Raw genomic sequence first — 24,755 nt, 5'->3', positions numbered from 1 at the left:
CGTCCCGGATACCCCATACAATGCCTGACACTTGTCAGCCAATGACCGCACTGACACGGGGAAAGCACCTGCGGGGCTTGATCGATCCCCAAGTATTGCAACTCAAGCTGAGTTGGCTATTACTTACAAAGAGGAACGTTCCACATTCCCTTGGAGGAAAGGCAGGGCATTCCTGGTTGAAAACACCTTCTGCACTGAGGGCTAAATGTACAAAGATCTTTCTCTTTCACTGCGGAAGAAATCTTGCCGTTGGCCACTTCTGGATGACTCCATATGGAGTTCATTCCCGTCGGCACAAGATCCATGCTGTCGTAGGAATTATGATTGGCCAAGCAGTTGCGAGGCGCTTTAGTTGTCCCGGGAGACCCAGTGGCAAGCAGCACTGCTTGCAAATCGAGCAACATCACTCCTTTTATTTTCGTATCTTTCCTCGATCGGGTACGCCGTCGGTCTAGGCACCCAACCTCAACCAGATATTGTACCGGAAGTCAACTGGCCGGTTCTCGACACTTAGAAACTTTGCGTGTATTGAGACAGCGCGTGCAGAAAAGGAAGTTCTGCCACATCTTGAGGAGCTGCAAGGCACGGCATATGGTACTCTTCAAAGTCCGGAGTCTTAACTTGTTCGACCTGGGGAACTCCTCAGAGCTGCTTTCCCGTAGCAAGCTAGAATGGAATGGGAGCACACTGCTCGAAGTCCATGGGTGGCTGCCATTGTTGGCGAAACTCCAGTTACCGGGCGACACAACCTGTTTCAGGTAAGACCAGTTTTTCCGCAAACGTGACGAAGAATCCTTAAGATGGTTTGCATTCACATGTTTTCCGAGACACCCGTTTAAGACCCACGGAGTCCGTACAGAGATAAGTACCACGTTTGCGCTGCTTATGACGAACCACACGAATGCATATATGGTTACAGATCGCAGATGTAAACCGAACCAGAGTGTCGAACGCAGCATGGAGGAAAGAAACATACCCAAAAGTGAGGAGCAAAGGTGTAGCAATTGATATGTCGCACTATACCCCTCCAAAGGGTGGTACGATTGCGGGACCACAAGTTGCGCCACGAAGTTCTGTCTTTTCTCATCGGCCGGGACCACTGAGTTTGATTTCTTCCGTAGTTTCGGGCAGGGAACCAAAAGTAGTTGATCGATAACGATGTTGCATATTTGACTGTTCACTGGGATGTTTCGAAGGGGACGTCTCGCTGAGAGATCGGAGAACCGAGGCAGATGTAGATGGTCGTAGCGTAGAACGGAAACCGTAACTCGCTTCCCCGTCGGGGCTTTTCGAACGTACAGACATTGAGGAAGAGCCATTTGTACTAGGGGCTACGAGAGATCCAGATTCTATTGAGGTTGTACGGGTTCGTGAAAGATACTGAGCAATCGCATCTGCGTCTCGTTGACGGACCTTTGATGCGACTGGTGACAATGCGAGATCAATCGATTGCTGTCGACGAGAAGATGGGGGCCCCTCAGAAGAATTATCGGTGCCAGAGGATGAAAGCTGTTGGAGAGAACGGGAGGGGGAAATTCTTTGAGACTTAAGAACTTTAGGAGTGTCGCTGTGGGCAGCAGCAGAATGCTGGGGACGCATTGGAGATCTATCTTTCGGAGGGAGAGGTGGGACCGCAGATGATGAAGCATGTGACATTGTGGAAGAGGTTAAAGGTTGATAAGGGTGATTCGATGCCGAATGCTTTGTCGAGTCGTATGATGTACCTGAACCATCCAAGTCGGTCACAGGATCTGGGACGCTTGCTCCTGACCCACTTCGTAACCGAGTTGAACTTGGGATCCGTGGGATAGAGCCGCCGTACATTTGCTCATAGCGTTTCTGGAGTTCACTTCCTCGGCTTGCAGCTTGTGCATAAATGTTTCTCCGGGCGCGCTGTGGGATCAACCCTGAGATTGGAAGGCATCACACAGGTGGAACGCGATGCATTACCTTGTTACTTTCAAACTGGGACCGAGCTGTGTCCTGCAGAACGTTCATCGTGTTGTTACTAAATCCCGGAACGCAATCGGTCAGTGTGTGGTGAAAGGTAGAAGAATACTCTACGAGAAGGCATAATCAGACGCTGTAAAGCCATAATTGTTCTTGATGACGAATTGACAGCCGCGTTCAATCAGTAGCTGGACAATCTAGGAACAGAATGAAACAGCGAAGTCCACCAAAAATACTTGAACCATACCGAGACATGACCCCACGCGCTTGCGCTAATAGCAAAGATAAATCACGGACACAGATATCAAAAAATGCGCCTACAAATGAAGGGGTGTGTTTCCTTCTTCATCCGGGAGGTCGAAATCAGCTCCATGGTCACACAGCATCTGAGACTGGCTATGAGCAACAATACAGCGAATTGTCAATGGAAATTTCATACACGAACAAATCCCTCGTTCCCTTTCAGGGAGGCAACGTGAAGAGCTGTTTTTCCCTTGACGTTGGACCAGTCAATCAAATCCGGGTAGCGACTGAGGTATGCCGTTGCCATCCGCAATGTCGCGCCTTCGACGTCTTCATCGCGGGAGGAGGGGACATGGTTGGTATTCTGTAAAACAGAGGAGCTCCCTGCCAGCAAGATTAGTATCGTATTGTTTTCTATATCCTAGCAAAACGTGAGGCGTTGCTTCGCGGGCGAGATCGGAAAACATACCCGACTGAGCTCGTCATCATCATGACCCAGGTCGAGGAGATAATTGAAGATTTCCTCATGAGCGCATATCGCTGCCCATGCTAGAGAGGTCCACCGGCTACCCTCAGGATCCACATTGCGAACATCCTCTATTCTTGTTGCTATTCGCCTGACGAGGAAGAGCTTGTTTTCTGTCCAAACACGCGATAGTGAGCATGGGGGTTATGTTTAGTTACGCTGACTCCTCGCCTTTGACAGCACGCCTGAGCCGTTCAGATTCATCATTCCGTTGCATTTCAATTATTCCCAGCGCTAACTGGCGTTGTCGGGATTTGGATCACGTGCCTTTCCTGTTTTCAAATTTATTAATTATTTAAATCCGGCCAATATTCACACGACTTTGTGCGTCCTCAAGCCTAAACTGTGTATCTAGGGATCACCTTTGCCGAAAGAGTTTTGGAAACGGGCGGTTCCTGAACAAGTCACACGAAATTTATTATCGCACGTTGGAGGCACCACAAACGAGAGGTCGTTGAGCTGTCTCACAGGACGCAACCATGTCCTCAGGAAAATGCGCCATGAGAGGGACTTGCGGCTCGGTGGGGTGGGGCGGGCAACTCCTCCCATGCCCCTATGATGGCCCAGCAGAGATGGTGGCTAAATTCCGAATGAATCCAAATGAGGCTTTCGCTGAGTTCATAATTACAGCCCGACTCGGCTAACTTCAGAGAGACGCTGGTGGCTACGTGCGGAAGCTCTTACACAGACGTCCCCGTGTGCTGTACCTTGGAGCAGGTGGGGACACTTTCTGCCAACTTCCAACAAGTGGAACCGTTGATCGGCTCTTGTCCGGCCTGTCGAAACAATTTCCGCGATTTCTTCTGCGCCTTCACTTGTTCACATCGTCAAGGCACATTTTTGAACGTTTCATCCACTCAATTGAGCAATACCAACCAACAAGCTGTCAAAAGCGTTGAGTTTTTCGTCGGGAATGGCATGGGTCAAGGTTTCTACGACAGTTGCAAAGAGGTCAAGTTTAGTGCAACCAATGGTTACGCAATGGATTTTATTGGAGGAGGTAACTGTGTTGATTTCCCAAATCTATGTGCTCGATGAACACCATGAGTAGGTGCTAAAACGTATCCCGAGTTTCTCAAATACATGGGCGATGTCCGTCCAGGCTTGGGCAGCCCCTTTCAAATCGATTTTCCCAACCGGACTTTCGGAGGATATAGCGAATATAACCCGCGTCCGCGCTCTTGTGCTGACGAGAATCTATCCAATCACTGTTCCTGCACTGATTGTCCGTCAATCTGTCCTGTCCTTCCAACTATCCCCCCTCCGGGTTCCCACCCTTCTTGCCATATCGGTCCTCTCCCTTGCCTAAGCTTCCTGCTCCTCCTAACATATGCTATTGGCTTAATTGGTTTTGTTGGGGGTTACGGTTTTGGCCGTGCGGTGCGCCTCGCTCGCAGCCATGAAACACCTTCCGGACTGATCGGGGCGTCGTCCTTAGCCACTCGGCACGATGATACGGTGTCGGATTCGAGACATAGTCTGGGAAGAGGGGCGTCGCTTTTGGATCAAGAAGGCTTGCAGCCTCGGCAATACTATCTTAACACCATTCTTCGACGGTTTTTCTACCGATTGGGATGGTTATGCGCGAATAATCCTACCCTAATCTTCATTCTTTCCCTACTCTTCGTCACTGTTGCGAATGTTGGGTGGAAGTTCTTCAAGGTTGAAAACGATCCAGTCAGACTCTGGGTTGCCCCTAATTCTGACAGCAGAGCCCAGAAGGATATCTTCGATAAGCACTTCGGCCCGTTATACCGAGTAGAACAACTTTTCATTACCACCGCCGCTTTGCCCATTCTGGAACATCGGTCACCTGTTGCACCTGTTGCATCGAACATTCCTCTCTTGCAGAAGCGGCCCGTCCTATCTTTCAAATCACTTCAGTGGCTGTTTGACGTCGAGGATGAAATTCGGTCGCTACGGTCACCAAAATCTAATCTCGCCTTTCAAGATGTATGCTTCAAGCCTGCAGGACCTGGTGGCATCTGTGTTGTTCAATCTGTCACTGCGTGGCTAGGCGGAAGCCTCGACAAGGACGACTGGTCGGACAAGATCCGGACTTGTGCTCGACAACCGGCAAGCTGTATGCCAGAATATGGACAACCTTTACAACCAGAATACGTATTAGGCGCTGTTCCGGCCCGGAACGGCTCATCCCAGTGGCTGGATGCGGAATCGTTAATCGTTACGTACGTGGTCGCTGACTCTCTAAATACCACCGTCAAAGCAAAGGCAGAAGAGTGGGAGGAAGAACTGCTTAGTTACCTGTTGTCCTTGTCAAGGACAGCCTCCCGCGATTTTGGGTTGGAGATATCCTTCAGCACTGGCATTTCGCTGGAGGGAGAACTGAACAGGAGCACAAACACAGATATTAGGGTTGCAGTTCTATCCTATCTTGCGATGTTCCTGTATGTTTCCTTGACACTCGGCCGAGGAGAAGGCGGTGACCACAAGTCCGGCACATTCTTTATTAAAAAGTGGTGCTTTCCCGGCAGGGGTACTTCTGGTGCGAATGCTACAAGTATCGCCTCCTCTCGTGGAGGTTACAGCTTCCTGCGGCATGTCTTTGTTGAATCCAAAGTGGCGTTGGGCTTGTTTGGTTTGATACTAGTTCTGCTGTCCATTGCATGTTCGATTGGGATTTGGTCCTACTTCGGGGTCAAAGTCACGTTGATTATCGCTGAAGTCATCCCATTCCTAGTTCTGGCTGTTGGCGTTGACAATGTTTTCCTTTTGGTTGCCGAACTTGAGCGCCAAAATTCTCTTCATGGTCTCAACGCATCCTCTCATTCACCGAGTGCAACGACCGCGACCCCCTTGTCTCCCTCCCAACGTTATGCTAATGAACAAGATTCCGACGACCTGGATTCGGGATCCATCTACTTGGCGGTCGAAGAGAGAGTTGCAAGATGCGTTGCCAAAGTTGGGCCGTCTATTTTCATTAGTTCCGGAACTCAAACCTTGACTTTTGCTCTCGGGGCGTTGGTACCAATGCCTGCTGTTCGCAACTTCGCTCTGTATGCGGCGTTGAGCGTATTCCTGAATGCTGTCATGCAAGTCACTCTCTTCGTTAGCTCCTTGGCTTTGGACCTCCGACGAACTGAGGTGAGCACATTGCCATCACCCTTCCAGATATTGGTGGCGTAATCACGAGGAATGCAGAATGGGCGTGTAGATTGCTTTCCATGTGTCAAGATTCCTGCAAGGATTACGCTTCCGGACCACTCAAAGGGCCCCGGTGGTGCTTTGGTTCGATTCTTTCGTCGAACTTACGCACCTTTCATCCTTCATCCAACAGTCAAAGGCATCGTCATCGCCATCTTCAGTGGCCTCGCAATCTTCTCTACTATATCCTTACAGAACATTGAACTAGGTCTGGGTGCGTGCGAGGCTGTGTTGCGTTGTCTACATATGCTCATAATTGTATCAGATCAGAAGCTGGCATTGCCTTCGGACTCTTACCTCCTTGAGTAAGCATCAATTTAGAACGACGGTACACTCAAGCACTCAAACACCTATTCAGCTATTTTAAGGCAGTGGAGAGTTACCTTGATGTTGGACCTCCTGTCTATTTTGTAGCCGAATCCTTAAACGCGAGCACTCGTTCTGCTCAGCGATCAATATGCGGAAAATTCACAACTTGCGATGAGTTCTCCGTAGCCAACACCCTGGAAGCTGAAAGGAAACGTCCTGAATCCTCGTTCATCTCGCAACCACCTGCAATATGGATTGATGATTTTCTCAAGTGGCTGGATCCTAGTCTCGACAGCTGCTGTCGTGTCAGGAAGAGCGACCCCTCCGTGTTCTGTACATCAAGGGAGCCAGAGAAATTATGCCAGCCATGTCTTGCAGGGAAGTTACCACCGTGGAATGTGACCATGGATGGGATGCCAGAAGGTTGGGAGTTTTATAAATACCTCGCACACTGGCTCGATTCTCCGACCGATGAATGCGGCCTTGGAGGGGAACAGTCCTACGGTGCAGCTATATCTGTGGACGAGAGAGGCACGGTCATTGCGTCTCATTTTAGAACGTATCACACTTCATTACGCAACCAAGGTGACTATATCAATGCTTTCGTGGCCGCTCGTCGCATCGCCGGTGATCTCTCGGCAGAGACGGGCTCCAAAGTCTTCCCATATTCGATTTTCTACGTGTTCTTTGAGCAATACTTGTACATCATCTCTATCACGCAAGAGATCTTGGGATTGGGCCTAGCTTCAGTCCTCCTGCTTACCTCAGTCCTCCTGGGTTCTTGGCGCACAGGAACGATTGTAACAGGAGTAGTTGGTCTAACTATCTTGGATGTTATGGGGGTAATGGGTGTATGGGGTATAAGGTGAGCTGGCGGAACGAGCACTTTCCATTGTTTATGCTCACCTCGAGGCTATCTAGCCTCAACGCCATTAGCTTGGTGAATTTGGAGATATCGTTGGGTATTGCAGTGGAGTTCTGCAGTCATATAGCGCGCGGATACATGAGTACCACCACAGAGATGGATGACGCTGAGAGAAAAGAGAGGGATGAACGAGTTTTTACGTCTTTAGTTGAAGTTGGACCTTCAGTTCGTAGGATCCTATCGTATGCGTGTTCTGCGTGCTCACGCTACATGTTGGTCAGGTCCTTTCTGGTATCACCTTCACCAAATTAATCGGCATCTCTGTATTGGCGTTTACAAGATCTAAATTACTTGAAGTAAGTTAGGTTGCACGTCCACCAAGTCCAGCTAACTGAGTTTTTCGGCAGACATATTTTTTCAGAATGTGGCTCTCTCTTATTCTCCTGGGTGCTGTACACGGACTGGTTCTTCTTCCCGTCTTGCGTGCGTATTTACTTATTTTTCTACATCGGGTTTATGACTCGTCTCCTTTCTACAGTATCATTTGCCGGTGGCCCAGGTTATGCCTTAGAGGATGCTGACGAGGAGTGGATGTCGAACGCAGTTAGGAGACCCGATTATGAATACACGTAAGTTTTCAACAATTTTGTTTCCCCCGTGAACCGTCAGTGACTGGCGATTTCAGTCCGTTTTCTGCAGATGATGAGTCCACCTTGAGTGACTTGTGAGTGCGATGTCATTCGGGCCACGCTGTCGCAAGCCGCTTCCTCTAGGAACCACGTCGCCCACCCTCTATTGTGGCTCCTCGCTCTCCATAACATCATGAGGTCTTGTGATTTATGGCTATCTTCATGATCGTTGAGGACTCGATGTGAATGATGTTGTCTCGCATATTTGGTCAGTTTAAAGAGATGCCAGTCAATCTCTTAACGCTTCGGCTCTGTTTCCCCAAATGCATTTTTACTATTTCATATCGGAGCATTTGCCGCGCTGGCCAGCTCATGAGTTGTTTACGAAGACGTAATTGAATGCATACATCAAGAACAAATAGAATAGGTTTGAAAAGTTTTGGCCCCAAGCGAGGGTCGGGACTCAGGTGCTTATCGACGGCCACCGTTACTACTAATTGACATATTTGGGCTACGCGATCGACTCTTACTTCGAGTTATACTCCGTGAAGGAGAACGCGACATCGAACGTGACCGTGAACGGGACATAGATCTAGAATGACTAGGAGTGCGGCTTCTGCTCCGGCTGCGACTGCGGGAGTAAGAGTAACTTCGGCGCGAAGGCGACCTAGATCGTGGTGAGCGAGAGCGAGAAAATGAGCGTCTTCGGGAATATGACCGAGAACGAGAACGAGAAAAAGAACGGGAACGAGAGAGAGAACGAGGAGTATAAGATCGTCTACGTCCGCCTCTCTCGTAACTCGGAGAACGTCTTCGTGGGTATGTCCGACGGGGTAGAGGGCTCCGAGAGCGGGAGGAGCGACGATAGCCTCCACCACGACGATCGCCGTAAGCGCGGGGCGCCATGCCGCCTCGCGGACGACCTCTGTATGATTCAGTAGTGCGATATCCATATCCTCGTCGAGGAGGCGAATGTGAGCGAGAACGAGAGCGAGAGCGAGAATAAGACCTCGCACTGCGGCGAACGTTTCTTGGTGAGAATGATCTTCTCGGCCTTCTGCGGATTGGTGATCTGGACCTAGAAGGTGAGCGAGATGGTGGAAGAGGGAGATCAGAGAGCTGGACTTCTACGGTAGCGCCATCGATCTGGCCACCATCCATATGTGAAGCAGCCTTCTCCGCCGCGGCGGACTCGACGAATTCAAGGGCAGCTTTGCCCCGGTTTTGACCCGCTGAGCATTAAACACATCAATAAGATGGTATAAAAACAACAGCAACAGGCAAAAACCCACTTTTTTTGTATGTAGGTAAATCGACTTTGCGTATGTCACCGTAGAATCCAAATATGCTTTTCAGATGCGTCGCCAACACATTCTTCGTCAGGTTGGAGACAACGACTACCCTGGACCCAAATTTCCCCCTAGGTTCTGGTGAATGCGATGCATTGCGCATTTCAACATCAGAACTGCTGCGGCCACGAGGCGAAGGTGACCTCCCTCGCGTCGACATCCTGATGAACAAAATGTCAACCCAAGTGAAATTCTGTGAGGCAACTTCCGGGGCACGTGTGTGCTGTTTCACTAACATATATTAATATTAATGCCGCGCCAACGTCCCGCAGCTTCCACCAAACAATGGGAGTCAGGATTTATAGGATGTACCCTTTCATGGACACTTCACCATCACTGATTCTAGCTCTACTCCTTGTATTTACTCTGATGTCTGTCGTGACACCAGTGGCGATGCTTTGTTTATGTCTGGCAATTGCCGCTAATCATGATGATGGCATGGCATACCCTGGTGGTTTATCGCCACTTAAGAGTCATACATAAAGTGGCGGGAACACCCCAAACACGCCCTTTCTGCTCCAAATACACACTCGGACGGCTCATAGAGCCGTGCTTTATCCATAGACGCAGTGCATCTGAGATCGATTGCGTCCACACGCTAACTTTGCTATCGATCAGCCAAGCTCGTGGGCACAGTTGATTTCTGTGCATTTTATCCCCACGTTCTCGGCGTAATCCCCGCAATTGGGCTCCCTATGCACAATAGACCATCTCCGACGCACCGTAGCACGCGGTGTCGCGTAGGCATTGTCTCTATAGAGGCTGGTATCTTGCCTAGGAATCGTACCAAAACATCAACCGACTTCGTCCCTTTAGAGAAGCTATTCAATGCACTCTTGTGTAGCCCACTTTCGGTCCAGCTCGATGGCTTGTTCTCAGCAAGACCTGATGCCGCTGAGCTATGCTACTATCTTCGCTCGCTCAAACCTCAAGAGATGCGCGCATGAGAGCACCGTACATTGGTTCTTTGACTGTGTCACTGGCGGATTCTAGAGCGTTCCATGGGCGTGCCGAGCACCGACCTTTGTTTGTGCAATTCGGCAACACCCGCAGAGATGACTCACACAAACGAAAACTCCGTGCAACGCCACCGCACCTCCACAACACCTTCCCGGCGGCCAAACTCGTCCATGAACAGACCGCAGATTTTTGCGTTAAGTCTAGCAACCTGGGTACTCAATTCACATTGAAACTAGCACGCGGAACCTGCCGCTGCATCGGTTGGTCCCGATGGTGTCAGACTTTCATCGCAAACGATATTCACGTTGCAGCCAATGAACATTGTTTATCTGATGTATAAGGGTTGAGGGTTTTGCAGCCTTTGTACTCCCAAATCTCCCCCCTTCGTCGAAAGCGAGAACATCTTAAGGATCGCCCAGGACCCCTCCTCAGCCCCCCACCAGCAGAATTCTAACCCCTCTCCGATCAAGTCCGAGGCTTTCCACCCCTATCTTACACCATCTATTTACACGCAGGCCGTGTGGCAAAATCCGTCTGCATAAATCGATGTCCACAGACAGCCACAGTGTTACACAGAATGTCATTCTTCGCAACGGCTTGCGCCCGGGTGCCCCTTACACCCCTTATCTAGACGATCCTTGGGCTGATCCCCCTATAAGTTTTCCGCTCTATGGGAAACCTGCTACCTTCATCGAACAGAAAACTGAGCTTCGTGCGCATTTTCAAGTATTGATACATCCCCACCAGTTCTGACACATTTTCGGGCTCAATTCAGCGAGTGGCCGTGCTGCAGCAGCTTTGGCTGAAGCGACTGGTACTTCCCTTCCTCCGGGCTTCAATGCAGCTGGTCCGGGAACGCACCAGCCATCGTTCCCATCTCCGCCAGCGACAACGGACGCGTTTGTTACGTCACGTGCATCCTCCACCCAGGGCCAAGATGGACCGTTCAACCCAAAGATGCCACCTGGATGGCGTCCGAGCCCTGATTCGTATTATCCGAAGAGCGCTTGGGGCCGCAATCCCCAACCAAGGGATCCCCAAAAGCCAGAAAAATCAGATGGACCTTTGATCGAAGGTGTCAACTCAGGAGATCTAAACTCACTGTTTGAACCCCCTACATCTCAAGACAAACCTCCTTATCCTTATACTACGATTTTGCGATTTGCTATTCTCGGCAGCCCTCGCAAGAAACTCACATTAGGAGAAATATACGAGACCATGGAGAACCGGTTCCCTTGGTTCAAGAATAATACTGATAAGGGTTGGAGAGTGAGTACCCGCTGTCTGCCACAAATCTTTGCAGGAAAGGTCATTGATTCCATACGGCTGGGCTAAGAACTCTGTTCGCCACACGCTTTCACTCGGCAAATGCTTCGTCAAGGTCAACCGACCGGTCACGGAGCCTGGAAAAGGCGCGTATTGGTCATTTGACCCCAGCCAGGGCGAAGGCAAAGTTCGACCTCGCAATCGAACAAAGAAAGGAAAGAAGGCAGTTGTGGAACAGAACGAGGAAGATGAAAGCATGGATGTTGAAGAAGAAGAAGAGTCCGAGACGGCTTCAATGCAGGCCGCCCCCGAGTCCACCGACGGAACAATGACCACGGTGCCTTCTGCGCTTCAAGGCACCCCGCCTAATGCTACTCTCTCCCCGATATCCGTTCCAGGGTCGGGTCAGCCACCGACTCCATCCATGGATGGTGAAGCAAGTCTTATTGCCAGGGGTCTCGACGACCTTATCGAGATTCGCAAAGCGGCGGCCGCTGCAAAGAGGAGGGCTGAAGATTCGATGGAAGGCTCTTCTCAGCACAGTACCAGAGAATCTCCTGGAGCATCCGCTTCAACACCCTTTGCGAGATCACCTGTTTTGGTCTCTGCTTCCGCCTCGACGTCAGCCAACATCCCAATCTCCCATTTCGCGCGCCTTGGTGGCGCTACGGCGTTTCAACACGGAGCAATGACTTCACTTCACACGTCCAGCGTCCGTGGTGGTACCCCCAGTGACGGAACCTCGCGTGACTCCCCCACGCCCTCTGATACCACAATGTCAGATGGGCCAGGGAAATCCAGGCCTGCTCCTTTGAATCGCCAGAGCCGCTACGTGCCCTATGAATATCCTGGTCCTCCACCGGCTGGAGGCAGGTGATTTGTTGAGATTTGTCGAGATTTCATTGTTGCGCAGTTACTTTATGCATGCATTATCTCAGGGCATCTGTCGTACTTGCTTATAATTTGGTCCACTTTATTTACAACTACTGTCCGTTTCAGTTTATTGTATCTCTTATGGACGGCTCGCGTCGGTTCGTTTACAACGCCTTTCCAAGCCCATATCACTCCCAGTATCTCTCGCGGGATATTTTTTTGGCTTACAATGTCCGTGAAGGATACTTCCATTGCTTTGAATCCAAATTTGGATCCAGTCTATTGAATCCGAAGATTTGTATTTGGGTGTTTTTGGAACAAACACCCGACCACGACAACAGAGCAAAACTTAGGGAAACAAACCGAGGAGGCGCTTAAATCTATTCCTGGCTCAGGCGAAACTATCCTGGCCCCTATGATTTCTAGAAGAAGTTCCAGGACGCCCAAGAAGAGCGCCAAGGTTGCAGCACAGCTGGAGCCTGAGAGCGAAGACGATTCACCCTCTCCCATCCAGCCCTCCTCATCCAGCAAGGCGAAAGGGAAGAAGGCGGCACCGGCCCCGTCGAAAGGGAAACAGTCACTGCCGAAGAGAACTTCTGGTGGAACTGCTGTTGTCCATAACAGTTACAACGATGAAAGAGATAGTGGATCACAGAATGGCAATGATTCTTTCGAGGCACCTAACGATCCTTCGGCAGAATTAGGACTTGCTGCTCTGCGTGATAGTCCTGAGGGCATGAAACCTTTTTATCCATATTCAACACTAATCAGGTATCTGCTAGTTCTACACGCGACTGATCCCTGTTTACCCCATCACTTCAGATATGCTATTAAAGGATCGCCTGAGCGCAAGATGCTTCTGGAGGATATCTATGCAGCGATCGGTATCCGTTTATGCTGCTCAATGCTACTTCCATGGATTTAAACCTCTTTCGCAGAGGAACGCTTTCCTTGGTTCAAGACTGCCCCAACAGGGTGGAAGGTACGCTGCCCCATTAGTTCATGGGCTTATTTCCCAATTGATGCCTTTCCCTTACTAATGACGTAGAACTCCATCCGCCACAACCTATCCCTCAATCCCTCTTTCCAGAAAGTTCCGCGGCCTCTAACAGACAGAGGGAAAGGTGCTTACTGGACTGTCAATGACAACGTTGATCCTCGCTCTGGATCACATCGTTCCCGCAAGAAAAGGGCACGCGAGTCGCCCCTTGACGGTCCGAGGGTTCCCTTCGAGTGTCCTGAAGTGTCGCAATGCTAACATGACAATCACATAGGAACAGTCCCATTCCCAGAAGGCGCAAGCAATATTCCCTATGGTCGCGTAGTGTACCCGTCCTTCACGTGAGTCCCTTGATTATCCGTCGCTCTACTGCCCTCTGAAGTATGAATGGCGCGTAGTTTCGATCCAAATGCTCAGATTCAGATACGTTTCCCAACCACAGGGGAGAATATCGAGCTTGCTTTGTGCCCGGAAGTGGATGAAGAAGGGAGCCCTAATTGGCGGTCGATATGGCTGAATGAGCTGATCAAGTTGCAGCACGCAACCGCTGAAGCAGAGCGCAATGGTCAGGACGCTGATTGGTATAGGTTAGTGATTGATCATGTGTATAGGGTTTCTTTACCGGAGTGATTGGTTCTAGGGCAATGATCGAACGATTGCGAGTTGCCTTTGCCCCTCAGATAGATGACGAGGAAGATGAGGAGCAAGTTCGTCAAGCGATGCAAGCAGATGAGAAAGGCAGTGATGCAGATGGTGATGGGGAACGAGAACCAGAATGACCTCCAGGGACGGTATTTGCTTTGCTCACTCCTATGTCTCTTTGTACCTCGCACACCTACATTATTCCCAGATTAGTGTAATTCTTGACGAATACTGTATCAACTCTGATTAAATAGCAACCTCCAACAATAGTGGGATTATCTACAGCTCGGCAAGTAGCATTGTTCCCAGTGTCTGGACCACTTGGTCACCCATCGCTTTCTCTACAGCCTCCTCCAAGTGTCGTTTTGGATCTTGCTTACCCACATGGCGGGTTTTCAGCTGTTCTGGTGTTAAAGTGGCTTCTTCCTCGACAGACTTGTGGTACGCTTCAGACAGAGTCAGCATGTTCTAGGGAATTGGGAGGTTGAGTGACTAGCGATGAAATGTGGTGAGGCAGTCGTACTTTAATCGCCTTCCCATTAGTGTCTTTGTGCATGTTGAAATCATTCAACTTCAGCCCCTCCGTCCAATTTCGCTTATGTAGGTTCATAAGCATAGCTTGCTCAAGCTCCGTCTTGCGATATGTGACTGCAATGGAGTAGTAGTGCCTATTTAGCCCGTGAATGAGGGCCTGAATGCTAGGTTTGTTGATGTGACCGATATTTGAAGTTGTTTGCCGAGGCTCCTGCCCGAGAACAACTGAGTGAGGATTGATGAGGCGGAAGGCGTCAATCACGACCTTCCCTTTCACTGATTGGATGGGATCAATGACGACGGCAACTGAACGGGATTGGAGAGACTCGAAGGACTAACACGTGCTGAGTACTTGACAGATATACAACTAGGGCGAGCAACATACTTGTTGAGTGTTGATGTCGACACTCGACAGCCAACACCCGAAACCTGGATGGGAATGGTACCACCCAACGACCATTTCTGGACTAAGATATCCCGTGGGACTGAATCAATCCCAAGTAAACGATGTGGCAAAGAGCAACCCGAACATACCGTCCTGTCTGCTTCAACATCTCCACCATATTCATCTGGAAGACGTGATCCACCGACTCGACAGTTACAGTCGTTCCTGACTGAGGCATCGCAAAAACGTCCACAACATGAGTGGTCCATTCGTCAATGTATTCTCCAAGCATAAGTCCCATAACCTCCATGGGTACTCCAGCACGACCGTGCTTCAACATCTGGATGTATGACAACGCTTAAAAATCTACATACTCCAAGGGACGCCTAGATAAATACCTTTAGAAGTGCCAGGGACGATATTGAAATCACTTCTCCACTAGGAAATGACGATCCGGGTTAGGTAGGGAATTCTCGATGGGTAAGGCTAGCGACAAACTTATCGGGTTTTGGTGCATCCGTCTGAGCTCCGGGTCCTATACAAAGGTGAGCAGAGGATGTAATTGGTCATGCGAACAATTTACCAGCACCTTGCAGTCTGGTGGCCTGTGCCTGCACTAATCTTTCTAAGTTGCTGCTCATCGTGCGCTGTCGATGTCGCTGACGCGTTCGAGATCTTGTGTGGCTGTACGACGGAAGTCTCCGTCGAGACTTCAACGTAGCCAAATCATGTCCTTGGACAGGCGAATACACTTTTTCTTATGTCTTACATTCTGGATATCACTCGTCCTGGGGCATATGATTGATGTGAAGGCGGCGCAGAAAGAATGCTTCTTTGAGGATCTTCACGTGAATGACAAAGTGCGTTACTCCATTTCAGCCTGAACTTTTGTCGTGGACACTCACTCAATGGCAAAAGATGACTGTCACATATCAAGTCGGTGCAGGAGGACATCTGGACATTGACTTCTGGGTTCGCTCATGAATAAAGTTTCGCCACTACTCAGCACACTCACAGATGAGGCCAGTTAGGTGACCCGCTCGACGTCGCTATACAGAAAGACTTCAAGTCATCGACAGGAACAGTATCTATCACTGCGGAAACTGATGGAAGATATACATACTGCTTCTCAAATGAGATGAGTACGCTTCAAGACAAAGTTGTCAGGTGCGCGCCAGCTGTATTTTTGCCTGATGTATGCCAATGGGTTGACCTCCTTTAGTTTTAACGTACATGGTGTCATCTATGTTCCGGACGATGGTGGGTTTCATGAATAAGTGCCTATATCAACGGTAATCCCTTCGTGGATCCAGGGACGATTGCGCCAATCGAGCGAGAAGTCCGAGACCTTGCCGTGGGGCTTCAAGCAGTTAAGGATGAACAGGAATACATTGTCATCCGGGAACGACGGCACCGCGATACAGCTGAATCAACGAATGCGCGCGTAGTGTGGTGGAGCATATTCCAGGCTGTCATTTTGGTAAGGCCTTAGCTCAATCTCAATACAACAGACGTTGATGGTGTTGCTACTTTCAACCATGTGAAGTTTTGCGTCTGCGGGTGGCAAATTTACTATTTACAGGTGAGTTAACTCAAGTAGATTAAAACTCGATTGTCAACGTCTGACGTCGCATCAGTCCTTCTTTGAAGTAAAACGCAATTACTAGTCGCATCGTAATATTATTCACTGGTCATGATATCGATGCGGTATATATATTGGGGAGGATGCCTAAATCACTGGATGTCGGTTTACACGAGAAACAATGATGCTCGTACAATACGGTGTTATTTAGTTATCCGTGGTTTCCTGCGTGATCGAAGGGGGGCAGTGCACGCTCACTCGTCCTGTGTCTCCGCTTGCGGAGGCTCGCTTGAGTCCGTGACGACTCCGTTCGTAGGATCACTGGCTTCAGTGGTCTCAGCACCGAGCTCTGGTTTCGCCCCTTCGGTTGTATGTGTCCCCAACTCCTCTCTCTGAGTTTCTGTTGATGGGGGCTCCTGCTTCCCGTGAGACTCCTCCTTTGCCTCCTCAGTCGTTGACTCCTCCGTGGATGGCGCTGCTGCCCCAACCGCAGTCGATTGGCCACCCTTTGCAGCAATCTCAATATTCGTTTTTTGCCCTTCCTCGAAAGCTGCTTTGAATTGATTGGCGTCTGGTATTCCAAAAAAATGAGACATGGGTGATAGTACGCAAAACAAGCAGCCCTCACTGTCGGAGTTCGCGAAACGTATGGCGAGAGTTTCAGCTTGTGCGCTTCCTTCCGATACATCCGCGGCAACCTTCCACACCCAGCTGCGATCGGAGCCGATATTGGGTTGAAGACGCATGTCACTTGTGACTGTATGAAGAAAATATACCGTCAAAAGGCGTCACCATGGAGATTCAAATCAGACTAATGCCTACTGTAATGGTTTGCGCAAACCTTCAGGGTCTTATCACGTCGCATCACAAGTCGGACTTTCTTGGTTTCCTTGTGCGACAGGATACGAACGTCTCCAGTTCCCCGTTCCTTCCATTCATTGTTCGTTGAATCGAATCGGAAGAGTTTAGCACGCCTATAGACCAAACATCGACCCAGATCGGAATGTCAGATTCGCACAGATCACCATCAATCACGTAAGGGTGCGTGAGACAGTGGACGCGAATACAAACGCGGTACACGCACATTTTGAAAGCAACATCTTCATCTTCCTCTAGCGTCTTTGTCTCGATCACATCTTTATCCGTCAGTTGGTGGACGGGGGTGTATTGCGGGTCCTGATCCTCCTGTGAAAGCCATCAGGGAAGGGGTATGCCAAAAATCATGCTTGACGGATCAGAATATTGCTTCTGCACACTGACCTGTTCGGCCATCTCAAATGAAGATTATATGGCGAAAAAGGTGTCTCTGAGATTTGGAGAAGAAGCGAAAGAGTCAATAGGGCTTTGACAGAGGGGTGTTGCCGAATGGTCCACACGTGACTGAACCGAGTCGAATATGCCCCGCTCGAGGTCGCGTTCCCCAAGGAAGCATGAGGAACGGTCCGAAAGGATTGAGAAGGGTAGAGAGCGGGATGGATATCGTTCTTCGAGGCAGAGGTCGAAGTCTCCAGATTATCGGGAGTCAAGAAAGAGGCGGCGAGAAGATGACCACTCCAAAAGAAGGTCTCGAAGCCGTAGCAGCAGTGGTGAACGTGAAAGGCGGTATGAATAATCCTACTTACTTTTAACATTCGGTGTTGATTAGTCACTCGTAGCCGGAGGCGCGAAAAGGAAGCTCGCAAAGCCGAAAAACGGCGTTTACGAGATGAGGAAGAGGCACGGCAGATTGCAGAACTCAGCGTTTACAGTGCTACAGACAATCCTTTCCATGATGTAAATCTTGGACAACAGTTCAAATGGCACAAAAAGGCCGAGAAAGAACGGAAAGCAGGATTGTCTGCTGCAGAGGCACAGAGACGTGATGAAATTAGGCGAATGGAAGCTAAGGTATGCAATCAGAGCAATTCCCTGGATCTAGTGTCTTACATAGCCCCTCAGGAAGAACTTGAGCGCCTAAATAAGCGTAGAGCAGAGCGAGAAGTAGAAATGCGACTCCGGGAAGAAGAAGAAGCGAGAATGGCCCGTTTAGCTGAGTCTACCCAGATGGCGGAATGGATTGCAAAGGACGGTGATTTCCAACTGGATCAGGAACGTCGACGTGCGGGGATCCGGTTGAAAGAACGACGCGCAAAAGCCATCGATTTCCTTGTTCTTAATCTGAAGTTTGCTGATCCGCAAGTTAATAATGATCGTGATGACGGCCTTGGTTTGGATGAAATTGGTCTGGAGATAGATTTTGACGAGCCATATGCCATTTTTGAGGCAAGTTTACTGAGCGTTGCTTTACCAACTCTCTGATGCCCATATTCAGAACTTGGACTTGGCGCAAACTCGAGAGCTTCATGACGATATCCAAAAGTATCTGACCCTTGAGTTATCCGAACTCAACATCGACTTTTGGACGGTATGTACCTCCAGCCGTTTGCTGAGCACTCGCTCAAGCCACTAAACATAGAATATGATGGTCGTCTGCAAGCACTACCTCGAGAAGCTCACCGAGCGCTCCGCAACCGAGGCTGCGGCTACTGGCGCAAACGCGAATGCAGCAGTTGACGATGAAATAACGAAATTGTTATCTGGGAAATCTTATGAGCAATTGGTTCTTTTACAGCGCCAAATCCAAAATAAGCTTGCCAGTGGCGGTCCAGTAGACGTGGATTACTGGGAGGGCCTTTTAAAGAGTCTGTTGGTATGGAAGGCAAAGGTAACCAGTTTGACTTCTAAAAATGCCACGGTCGTATTGACACTTTCATTTTTATAGTCCAAGCTGAAATCACTGCATGAAGTTGTCGTCCAGAATCGTCTCGAACAACTGCGGAAGCGTCAGCGAGATGAAGCAATTCAAGCACAGCAAGAACTGCTAGCGGGGGTGACGGCCCCGCCAAAATCTCTCCGGGGGCGCGGACATACTTCCGTTGAAGTCTCCCGAGTGCCCGTTGAAGACATTAACGTGTCGAACGAGGATGTGACAATTGAACCATATTATCCTGAAATGAGTCCAGAGCCTGTCGATTTAGCTCTCGTACCCCCCGAACTCCGAGAAGTCGACGTGATCGACAGTCTGACGGATCTTTCAAACTTGGTGCGTCCCACTATCGCCAGCATAGGCCCTAGCTAATAACACTGTGGTCCAGTTTTCCCAGCGCCGAACCATCACTTCGTCCCGCTTTGTTCCACGTCCTCGGGGCCCGGCTACTACAGAAGCTGAAGACACGCCTGCCCCGAGCGGAGATGACCTTGATGCGGAAGCCATGTATAATGCCGAGGCTGATAAAGAGTTGGACGAAGACGAAGAGTTGTTTAATTTGCAGGAACTAATCGAGACCCCTACCACCTACTCGTGGGAAGATAAGTATCGGCCACGGAAACCTCGATACTTTAACCGTGTCCATACTGGATATGAATGGAACAAGTATAATCAAACACATTACGAGTACGTCTACTATTCTTTTCTCGAGGTGCTGGCTCACGCTCTTTGCAGTACCGACAATCCCCCACCGAAAGTTGTTCAGGGCTATAAGGTTCGCCCTGCGATTCGTTTACCTCCTCAAAGTGAACATTCTGATGTTTCCCTCAATAAGTTTAATGTTTTCTATCCTGATTTGATAAACAAACAACAAGCACCCTCATATCAAATCATCAAGGAACCCGGAAATGAAGATACCGTCCTACTTCGGTTCACTGCCGGGCCACCCTATGAGGACATTGCATTCCGGATTGTGAATCGAGAGTGGGAGTTTTCTCATAAACGGTGATTGCCTCAGATCGTCGGTGGCTCGTGGCTCACGCTCAACGTTTGCTTTCAGTGGCTTCCGCAGTAGTTTTGATCGAGGTTGCCTTTCACTGTGGTTCAACTTCCGTCGCAACGTGAGCCATGTTCTCGAAATGGATGATCAATTCACTGACAACGCTTCCAGTTTTATCGCAAATAATTGTATTGCCAGTGTACCGAGCATCGCAATTTCGCTGTAGTTTTGTATTTAGCAGGTTTGGAATTTAAACATCATACATCTCCAGTCCTCTGAAATTGGTAAAAGTGTACAGTACATCTACACTCCCCAGCAAGTTTTCGAATCCTTACTCGAGGTCAATGACAATGAATGGCACCTGTGCTGAATATCAGCAAGGGATGATCTGGTTCGCAACATATAAGTCTACGCCTACCTCGACATCTTCATCATTCTCGTCGCTGACCATAACTTCGACCACCACCTTTTTTTGGTGTGGCGGGACTGGCTTTTTGCTGACACTCTCGATAAGCTCCTTAAATCGCAACAACAAGCGTTCCTGGCTCTGAATAGAACCGCTGAGACAATGGACATACTTCCGCAAGGCAATAGAATCCTCTAACCTTCTTCGGTAGAATGAAACCGGACCAAAGCATCGATACTCCAGACGACACCATACCCACTTCAAGATTATGATGCTTCTTGAACCAGTCAATGACGTCCTGTAGTCTTGGATTGCCGCGGAACTCAAATCTGTCCCAAAGCGTCCATTCAGTCTCGGCATACTGGGTACACAATATCATCAGTTTAACTCAGCACCCTGCGCAAATCGCCAAACCTTCTTCTTTGGCGCCGCAATGGGTTCTGAAAACCCAAAGAATGGAAGCGCTAGGTTGATGAAGCCATTCTTGTAATCGTCTATACTCTTCTTGCCATCGATCACTTTATACAGCTCCAAACACACCAGCCCAGTGACCAGTGATGTCGTGGTTGCAATTGCAGGAATGATTTTCCCTGCAATTTGCTTGGCCTGGTGCCTTGTAGCAGGCTCGATGTTGTAGTTCAAAGCCCGCAGGTTGGCAGCAGCAGTGATGAAGTCGATGTGGTGATTTGCATCATCGTCCTTCTCGAATTCCACTGGATTCAGCCGATAACCCACAAGGGTAGAAGGTAAAGGAAGTGAGGCAGCAATAGTGGCTGCATCATCCTCGCCTTGATCTGACCTCAGTATAGAAAGATCCCTTGCGTGTGAATGCGCTTACTCTGGTTCTCTGGAACAGCCTCATTCTCGTTTACCTGAATTTTGACACCTGCCTTGGGCGTAAAGGGAGAGACCTTGACAGCTGCGGATAATTTTTTGAAGGTAGCCAGATCGTCGTGTCCTTTGAGCCCATAGTTATAAGCATGCAGGTTAGCAGCTGAAATTATGTATGCAAGGTGGATGCTCTGTGCATTGATAGATTCAGACCTTATTCGCTTATCCGAAAGGGAGCCTTACATTTTCGGGGTCGAACTTCAATGGGGATGGTGCACGCTTCGGACCGGACCAGAAGGGTTGTCCTGTCGACGTAACCTGCCATAATACGTATTGTTGGGGATAAGTTCAAGCGATCAAAGACTTACTGCATCGACGGGAAGATTGTATAACAACTGCTGAATCTCGTTGTTGTAGAAGTGCTCGAATTTGAGACGAGCCCAGGTGATACATTCATCGAATGTCAGAGGCTTATGGCCAACCAGATAATCCCTGATCTGAGCGAGCTGCTCTATCTGTGATCCGCTGTGCCTCAGCGTTGTCTCCATGTAATCGGGCTCCGACAAATAAGAGTTGGCACTTTGGACAGGTTTCACAAACAGGTCATTGAACACTTCCCGACTCCACTGATGAAAAGAATCAGGGCTGATAGTAACACAAAGATTGAATGTGCCACGAACCTCGATACAATGCTGGATAACGTTAGGGAAGCTCTTTAAGGTGCATGATGGTGTTTGCTTCTCTGGCGGGTCCTGAGAGGATCCGTACGATTCCGTAAGGTGGGGCACCACCACCTGAGTATTACCTTTCGTTCCCAGGGTGCCAGACTCCAGGAGAGGTTTAGAGAAGAAAACGCAACGCTGATCCATGTACAACCCTAAGACGCATGAGTCATTCTGAACAGGTCGCCGAATCATGCCACATACGAGCTTTGACATTGTCGAGTGCATTCGTGACACCGTCAATTCCGGAGAAGAATTGTTCGCCATAGATGTCTATTCCGGAATCAAACTTAACGACACGTAATACTTCGTTGTGTGATCACTCACTCTCAGTTGCAGGTCCAACCTCCTCTTGGTATGCACGAACGTGCCCTGCCAAGTCTGGATTCATATCCGTCACTGCCACGGCTGCCGATTCTGACTTGAATTTTCCCAGATCTTTAGCACGGAAGAGGAATTGGCGGTTGAGGTTGCTCTTTTCAATGGTATCGAGGTCGGTGACGTGTATGACACCCCTTGGACCCACACCCACACCCATCATAGACCAGTTCTTGAGCATTTCACAACCAATAGCACCCGAACCAACTAGGAATTGGCGATGGTTCCCGATCTTCTCCTGGAAACGCCTCCCAAAGACTGCAATCTGACGGTCATACCTCGATCCAATGGGTCTGACGTCCGCCTCAGTTGGTTTGGGGTCTGGGAGAGATTCCAATGAGTCAAAATACAAGTGCTGCACCATGGGGTGAAACTTGGCGCTGCACGCTTTGAGCACTTCCTGAGCAACAAATCCACCAACGACGGCGATTACTGGAGAGAGTTCTCCCCGAGCTTGGAAGGAAAACTCCTCAAGCACCTCCTTGTTGAGCTCTTCGTTACCAACGAATGTCTTGGCGAGGGAAATAAGCTCTGTCGCATCCTTCGTATCCCGTGGTGCGGGTTTACGCCGATGCTTCTGTTCGAACGCTGAAAGTGCCTGGAACCCTGCATGCATCGAGGAGGGGCGATCGAACTTTCCGAAATCAGTTATGAAAAATTCTGGTGCTTTCAATGACTCGCGCAAAGATTTCTAGAGTTAAGAATGAGCCTCATCATCAAGAGAAGGGACATTCGCACAAACAAAGTCTAAGATCTTGGGAATTTTGACTTGAGTGAAGATCCCGCCAGCTTTATACTCGCTGAAACTCGAGGTCTCCCCAATAGTAAATGTATAGGGCCCTTTCACGCTGACTTTCCTGGGTTTACAGGCATTTAGTTCAGTCATTCCTTTGACTTCGCTAAAGGTGACGAAGTCCCCATCTTCGAGGCCATGGCGGGTTTCATCGAGGCATGTGACTAGAGCTTCTTTTCCCTGCACAGTCATAAGATGAAGACACCATTGTTGAGGGCTTGGTAGGTCACCTTCTCAATGGAGACAATCATTCCTGACAAGGGTTGTTCTCCAGTGGGATCTACACAAGTAAACTTCGCTCCAAAATCATTGAAGACCGATCTTCAAGATCCAAAATTGGTCAGTGAATGATGAGAGCAGTTGAAACCTATTTATCTCACGCAAAGAGGCCATGAGTGGAGGCAGCGATGAAATAGATCCCATTTCCATGCGTGTAGTCATTGATATCCAACTGGAGTTGCAACGGCGAGTCGGAAAGCACTACAACCTAAAATAATCAAATCAGCATGCTTTACGCTCAACGTAGCTTATAAGGCTACCTGGTAATTCTTTACAATGTCCTTCGAAATGGGCTGACCAGATACACCCCCAACGTTACGGACGGGAACGTAAGAATTGAGCTCCGCTAACCGAGGTGCTGCAGCATCGGCTCTCGATTTTCCAATATCCGAAGATCTCAGGAAGAACTGACACAGAGGATCCAATTTCAACGACAGTCCAGCGATCGTGCAAAACTAAGCACCTGGGTTCCAAGATCTTCCAAAGTCACCGGTTCGGGGTCATATACAGACACGGATTTTACTCCTGCAAGAGCGATGTTCTTTGCTTCACCGTGAATATAAGTAGTCGATCGAGTAGATATTTATAAGAGCTTAATGGACGCACCAATTTCAACACCTAAACCCTTCAAACCTACAACGAGTACATTGGAGGCTGCCATACGCTTCATTGCTACCAAAAACCATTTATGGATACTTAGCGCCCAAGATCGAGGGCTTAAGAAGTCGCTTACTAACCTTCATGGCCGAGCACGTAACTAGGGGCGCAAACATTGATCAGCATGTCTCTTCACGAACATCGAAGTGCCAACACGCGTACAGCTGGCGCGAATATAGCCCTTCGTCAATTGGAGCCTCGTCGATGTCCATCCCGGATGTTGAGGCAGCCATGGTGATCGTGGAATGCGTTGGATTAGAGTCAAGTCCCGTGCGAGTTTTCCTTTTTAGGATGAGTGCCGCCTGTCCTCGTTCTCGATCTTAGCGATCCTCATATATATTTCCCTTCATGTCTTAGTCGTTTGGATTTGTTGGATATTAATGTACGCCGTGGCCTCCTCACTGTTGAAGTAGAGAGGTCCACGTACGCACACGGACATCGATCTACATCGTGAATATCCGTCATTTCCTTTCCTGTATTCTGCATTGATGGACGCAGTCATGGATGGTTTAAAAGTCACTTCGCACTTCGCACAATTCCCCCCAGTTTACATATTTGAGATAACCTTTTATCGCTTGAAACATACTTTTCAATTCTCTAACATTGTATGTATTTTCCTAGCGCTTATACGCCACCAGTTCTTCTAACATTACCATGCAACCTTC

The 24,755-nt window shown here is 49.1% G+C and overlaps 10 protein-coding genes across 10 annotated transcripts; 5 read left to right on the top strand and 5 right to left on the bottom strand.

Moving 5' to 3' along the window:
* Nucleotides 1–920: 920 nt before the first annotated feature.
* On the bottom strand, nucleotides 921–2,608 carry EI90DRAFT_3033544 (uncharacterized protein). The gene is made up of 6 exons (XM_039058468.1): nucleotides 2,390–2,608; nucleotides 2,272–2,336; nucleotides 2,198–2,222; nucleotides 2,065–2,147; nucleotides 1,951–2,008; nucleotides 921–1,893 (listed from the first exon to the last, which is right to left on the bottom strand). Exons 1-6 carry the CDS (start codon nucleotides 2,498–2,500, stop codon nucleotides 1,084–1,086), a joined length of 1,152 nt encoding a protein of 383 aa, XP_038922267.1. The 5' UTR covers nucleotides 2,501–2,608; the 3' UTR covers nucleotides 921–1,083.
* A 590-nt stretch (nucleotides 2,609–3,198) lies between these two features.
* Nucleotides 3,199–7,786, top strand: EI90DRAFT_3143703 (uncharacterized protein; the record flags this gene model as incomplete). The annotated part of the gene is made up of 11 exons (XM_039065045.1): nucleotides 3,199–3,294; nucleotides 3,350–3,719; nucleotides 3,771–5,824; nucleotides 5,882–6,098; nucleotides 6,150–6,189; nucleotides 6,243–7,058; nucleotides 7,115–7,283; nucleotides 7,340–7,414; nucleotides 7,466–7,541; nucleotides 7,597–7,687; nucleotides 7,744–7,786. The coding sequence occupies 11 exons, from the start codon at nucleotides 3,199–3,201 to the stop codon at nucleotides 7,784–7,786; spliced, it is 4,047 nt and encodes a 1,348-aa protein (XP_038922266.1).
* Nucleotides 7,787–8,004: 218 nt separating this feature from the next.
* Nucleotides 8,005–9,241, bottom strand: EI90DRAFT_2965666 (uncharacterized protein). The gene is made up of 2 exons (XM_039055536.1): nucleotides 8,980–9,241; nucleotides 8,005–8,919 (listed from the first exon to the last, which is right to left on the bottom strand). The coding sequence occupies exons 1-2, from the start codon at nucleotides 9,194–9,196 to the stop codon at nucleotides 8,159–8,161; spliced, it is 978 nt and encodes a 325-aa protein (XP_038922265.1). The 5' UTR covers nucleotides 9,197–9,241; the 3' UTR covers nucleotides 8,005–8,158.
* Nucleotides 9,242–11,088: 1,847 nt separating this feature from the next.
* Nucleotides 11,089–11,467, top strand: EI90DRAFT_2872920 (uncharacterized protein; the record flags this gene model as incomplete). The annotated part of the gene is made up of 2 exons (XM_039053863.1): nucleotides 11,089–11,265; nucleotides 11,333–11,467. Coding segments are annotated over 2 exons (312 nt in total), but the record flags the coding sequence as incomplete, so codon positions are not given.
* A 998-nt stretch (nucleotides 11,468–12,465) lies between these two features.
* On the top strand, nucleotides 12,466–14,164 carry EI90DRAFT_3033536 (uncharacterized protein). Its single transcript, XM_039058467.1, has 8 exons — nucleotides 12,466–12,906; nucleotides 12,958–13,019; nucleotides 13,074–13,117; nucleotides 13,184–13,349; nucleotides 13,410–13,476; nucleotides 13,534–13,722; nucleotides 13,776–14,066; nucleotides 14,125–14,164. Exons 1-7 carry the CDS (start codon nucleotides 12,551–12,553, stop codon nucleotides 13,912–13,914), a joined length of 1,023 nt encoding a protein of 340 aa, XP_038922263.1. The 5' UTR covers nucleotides 12,466–12,550; the 3' UTR covers nucleotides 13,915–14,066; nucleotides 14,125–14,164.
* On the bottom strand, nucleotides 13,964–15,322 carry EI90DRAFT_3033533 (maintenance of mitochondrial structure and function-domain-containing protein). The gene is made up of 7 exons (XM_039058466.1): nucleotides 15,280–15,322; nucleotides 15,195–15,231; nucleotides 15,095–15,134; nucleotides 14,846–15,036; nucleotides 14,697–14,778; nucleotides 14,301–14,645; nucleotides 13,964–14,245 (listed from the first exon to the last, which is right to left on the bottom strand). The coding sequence occupies exons 4-7, from the start codon at nucleotides 15,034–15,036 to the stop codon at nucleotides 14,057–14,059; spliced, it is 807 nt and encodes a 268-aa protein (XP_038922262.1). The 5' UTR covers nucleotides 15,095–15,134; nucleotides 15,195–15,231; nucleotides 15,280–15,322; the 3' UTR covers nucleotides 13,964–14,056.
* A 102-nt stretch (nucleotides 15,323–15,424) lies between these two features.
* On the top strand, nucleotides 15,425–16,363 carry EI90DRAFT_2905771 (supernatant protein factor, C-terminal domain-containing protein; the record flags this gene model as incomplete). Its single annotated transcript, XM_039054220.1, has 7 exons — nucleotides 15,425–15,556; nucleotides 15,615–15,668; nucleotides 15,724–15,863; nucleotides 15,919–15,956; nucleotides 16,010–16,176; nucleotides 16,243–16,278; nucleotides 16,334–16,363. The coding sequence occupies 7 exons, from the start codon at nucleotides 15,425–15,427 to the stop codon at nucleotides 16,361–16,363; spliced, it is 597 nt and encodes a 198-aa protein (XP_038922261.1).
* Nucleotides 16,364–16,730: 367 nt separating this feature from the next.
* On the bottom strand, nucleotides 16,731–17,648 carry EI90DRAFT_2989066 (RanBP1 domain-containing protein; the record flags this gene model as incomplete). Its single annotated transcript, XM_039056057.1, has 5 exons — nucleotides 17,539–17,648; nucleotides 17,363–17,463; nucleotides 17,101–17,252; nucleotides 16,907–17,035; nucleotides 16,731–16,849 (listed from the first exon to the last, which is right to left on the bottom strand). Coding segments are annotated over exons 1-5 (513 nt in total), but the record flags the coding sequence as incomplete, so codon positions are not given.
* Nucleotides 17,649–17,674: 26 nt separating this feature from the next.
* On the top strand, nucleotides 17,675–20,250 carry EI90DRAFT_2904985 (mid region of cactin-domain-containing protein; the record flags this gene model as incomplete). Its single annotated transcript, XM_039054188.1, has 10 exons — nucleotides 17,675–17,880; nucleotides 17,934–18,165; nucleotides 18,217–18,555; nucleotides 18,590–18,682; nucleotides 18,734–18,982; nucleotides 19,040–19,360; nucleotides 19,413–19,711; nucleotides 19,760–19,799; nucleotides 19,860–20,029; nucleotides 20,085–20,250. The coding sequence occupies 10 exons, from the start codon at nucleotides 17,675–17,677 to the stop codon at nucleotides 20,248–20,250; spliced, it is 2,115 nt and encodes a 704-aa protein (XP_038922259.1).
* Nucleotides 20,200–24,367, bottom strand: EI90DRAFT_3285504 (ubiquitin activating enzyme). Its single transcript, XM_039066972.1, has 18 exons — nucleotides 24,249–24,367; nucleotides 24,171–24,186; nucleotides 24,040–24,105; nucleotides 23,897–23,979; nucleotides 23,694–23,840; nucleotides 23,535–23,641; nucleotides 23,385–23,475; nucleotides 23,104–23,334; nucleotides 22,311–23,052; nucleotides 22,188–22,256; nucleotides 21,942–22,138; nucleotides 21,630–21,887; nucleotides 21,505–21,579; nucleotides 21,269–21,452; nucleotides 20,845–21,224; nucleotides 20,603–20,791; nucleotides 20,443–20,571; nucleotides 20,200–20,385 (listed from the first exon to the last, which is right to left on the bottom strand). The coding sequence occupies exons 1-18, from the start codon at nucleotides 24,321–24,323 to the stop codon at nucleotides 20,356–20,358; spliced, it is 3,069 nt and encodes a 1,022-aa protein (XP_038922258.1). The 5' UTR covers nucleotides 24,324–24,367; the 3' UTR covers nucleotides 20,200–20,355.
* Nucleotides 24,368–24,755: the final 388 nt, after the last annotated feature.

This window comes from Cantharellus anzutake (genome assembly GCF_015039405.1).
Source record: "Cantharellus anzutake strain C23 chromosome Unknown EI90scaffold_4, whole genome shotgun sequence".
Classification (NCBI taxonomy): Eukaryota; Fungi; Basidiomycota; class Agaricomycetes; order Cantharellales; family Hydnaceae; genus Cantharellus; species Cantharellus anzutake.
This window is presented reverse-complemented; position numbering and strand designations above follow the sequence as displayed.

Excerpts from the sequence above, each read along its gene's own strand:
- EI90DRAFT_2965666 (XM_039055536.1), bottom strand. The coding sequence starts at position 9,196 with ATGTCGACGCGAGGGAGGTCACCTTCGCCTCGTGGCCGCAGCAGTTCT. Across the intron at positions 8,920-8,979 it reads TTTACCTACATACAAAAAAA|CGGGTCAAAACCGGGGCAAA; the intron begins GTGGGTTTTTGC and ends TTTAATGCTCAG.
- EI90DRAFT_3033536 (XM_039058467.1), top strand. The coding sequence starts at position 12,551 with ATGATTTCTAGAAGAAGTTCCAGGACGCCCAAGAAGAGCGCCAAGGTT. Across the intron at positions 12,907-12,957 it reads CCATATTCAACACTAATCAG|ATATGCTATTAAAGGATCGC; the intron begins GTATCTGCTAGT and ends CCATCACTTCAG. Across the intron at positions 13,020-13,073 it reads GGATATCTATGCAGCGATCG|AGGAACGCTTTCCTTGGTTC; the intron begins GTATCCGTTTAT and ends CCTCTTTCGCAG.
- EI90DRAFT_3285504 (XM_039066972.1), bottom strand. The coding sequence starts at position 24,323 with ATGGCTGCCTCAACATCCGGGATGGACATCGACGAGGCTCCAATTGAC. Across the intron at positions 23,980-24,039 it reads GGGTTTAGGTGTTGAAATTG|CAAAGAACATCGCTCTTGCA; the intron begins GTGCGTCCATTA and ends TTCACGGTGAAG. Across the intron at positions 21,888-21,941 it reads TTATCCAGCATTGTATCGAG|TGGAGTCGGGAAGTGTTCAA; the intron begins GTTCGTGGCACA and ends TCTTTTCATCAG.
- EI90DRAFT_3033533 (XM_039058466.1), bottom strand. The coding sequence starts at position 15,036 with ATGTTGAAGCACGGTCGTGCTGGAGTACCCATGGAGGTTATGGGACTT. Across the intron at positions 14,779-14,845 it reads ATGTTGAAGCAGACAGGACG|TCCAGAAATGGTCGTTGGGT; the intron begins GTATGTTCGGGT and ends GGGATATCTTAG. Across the intron at positions 14,646-14,696 it reads TCGACATCAACACTCAACAA|TCCTTCGAGTCTCTCCAATC; the intron begins GTATGTTGCTCG and ends AGCACGTGTTAG.
- EI90DRAFT_3033544 (XM_039058468.1), bottom strand. The coding sequence starts at position 2,500 with ATGGCAACGGCATACCTCAGTCGCTACCCGGATTTGATTGACTGGTCC. Across the intron at positions 2,009-2,064 it reads GCGTCTGATTATGCCTTCTC|TAACAACACGATGAACGTTC; the intron begins GTAGAGTATTCT and ends TCCGGGATTTAG. Across the intron at positions 1,894-1,950 it reads CCCAGTTTGAAAGTAACAAG|CGCGCCCGGAGAAACATTTA; the intron begins GTAATGCATCGC and ends TTGATCCCACAG.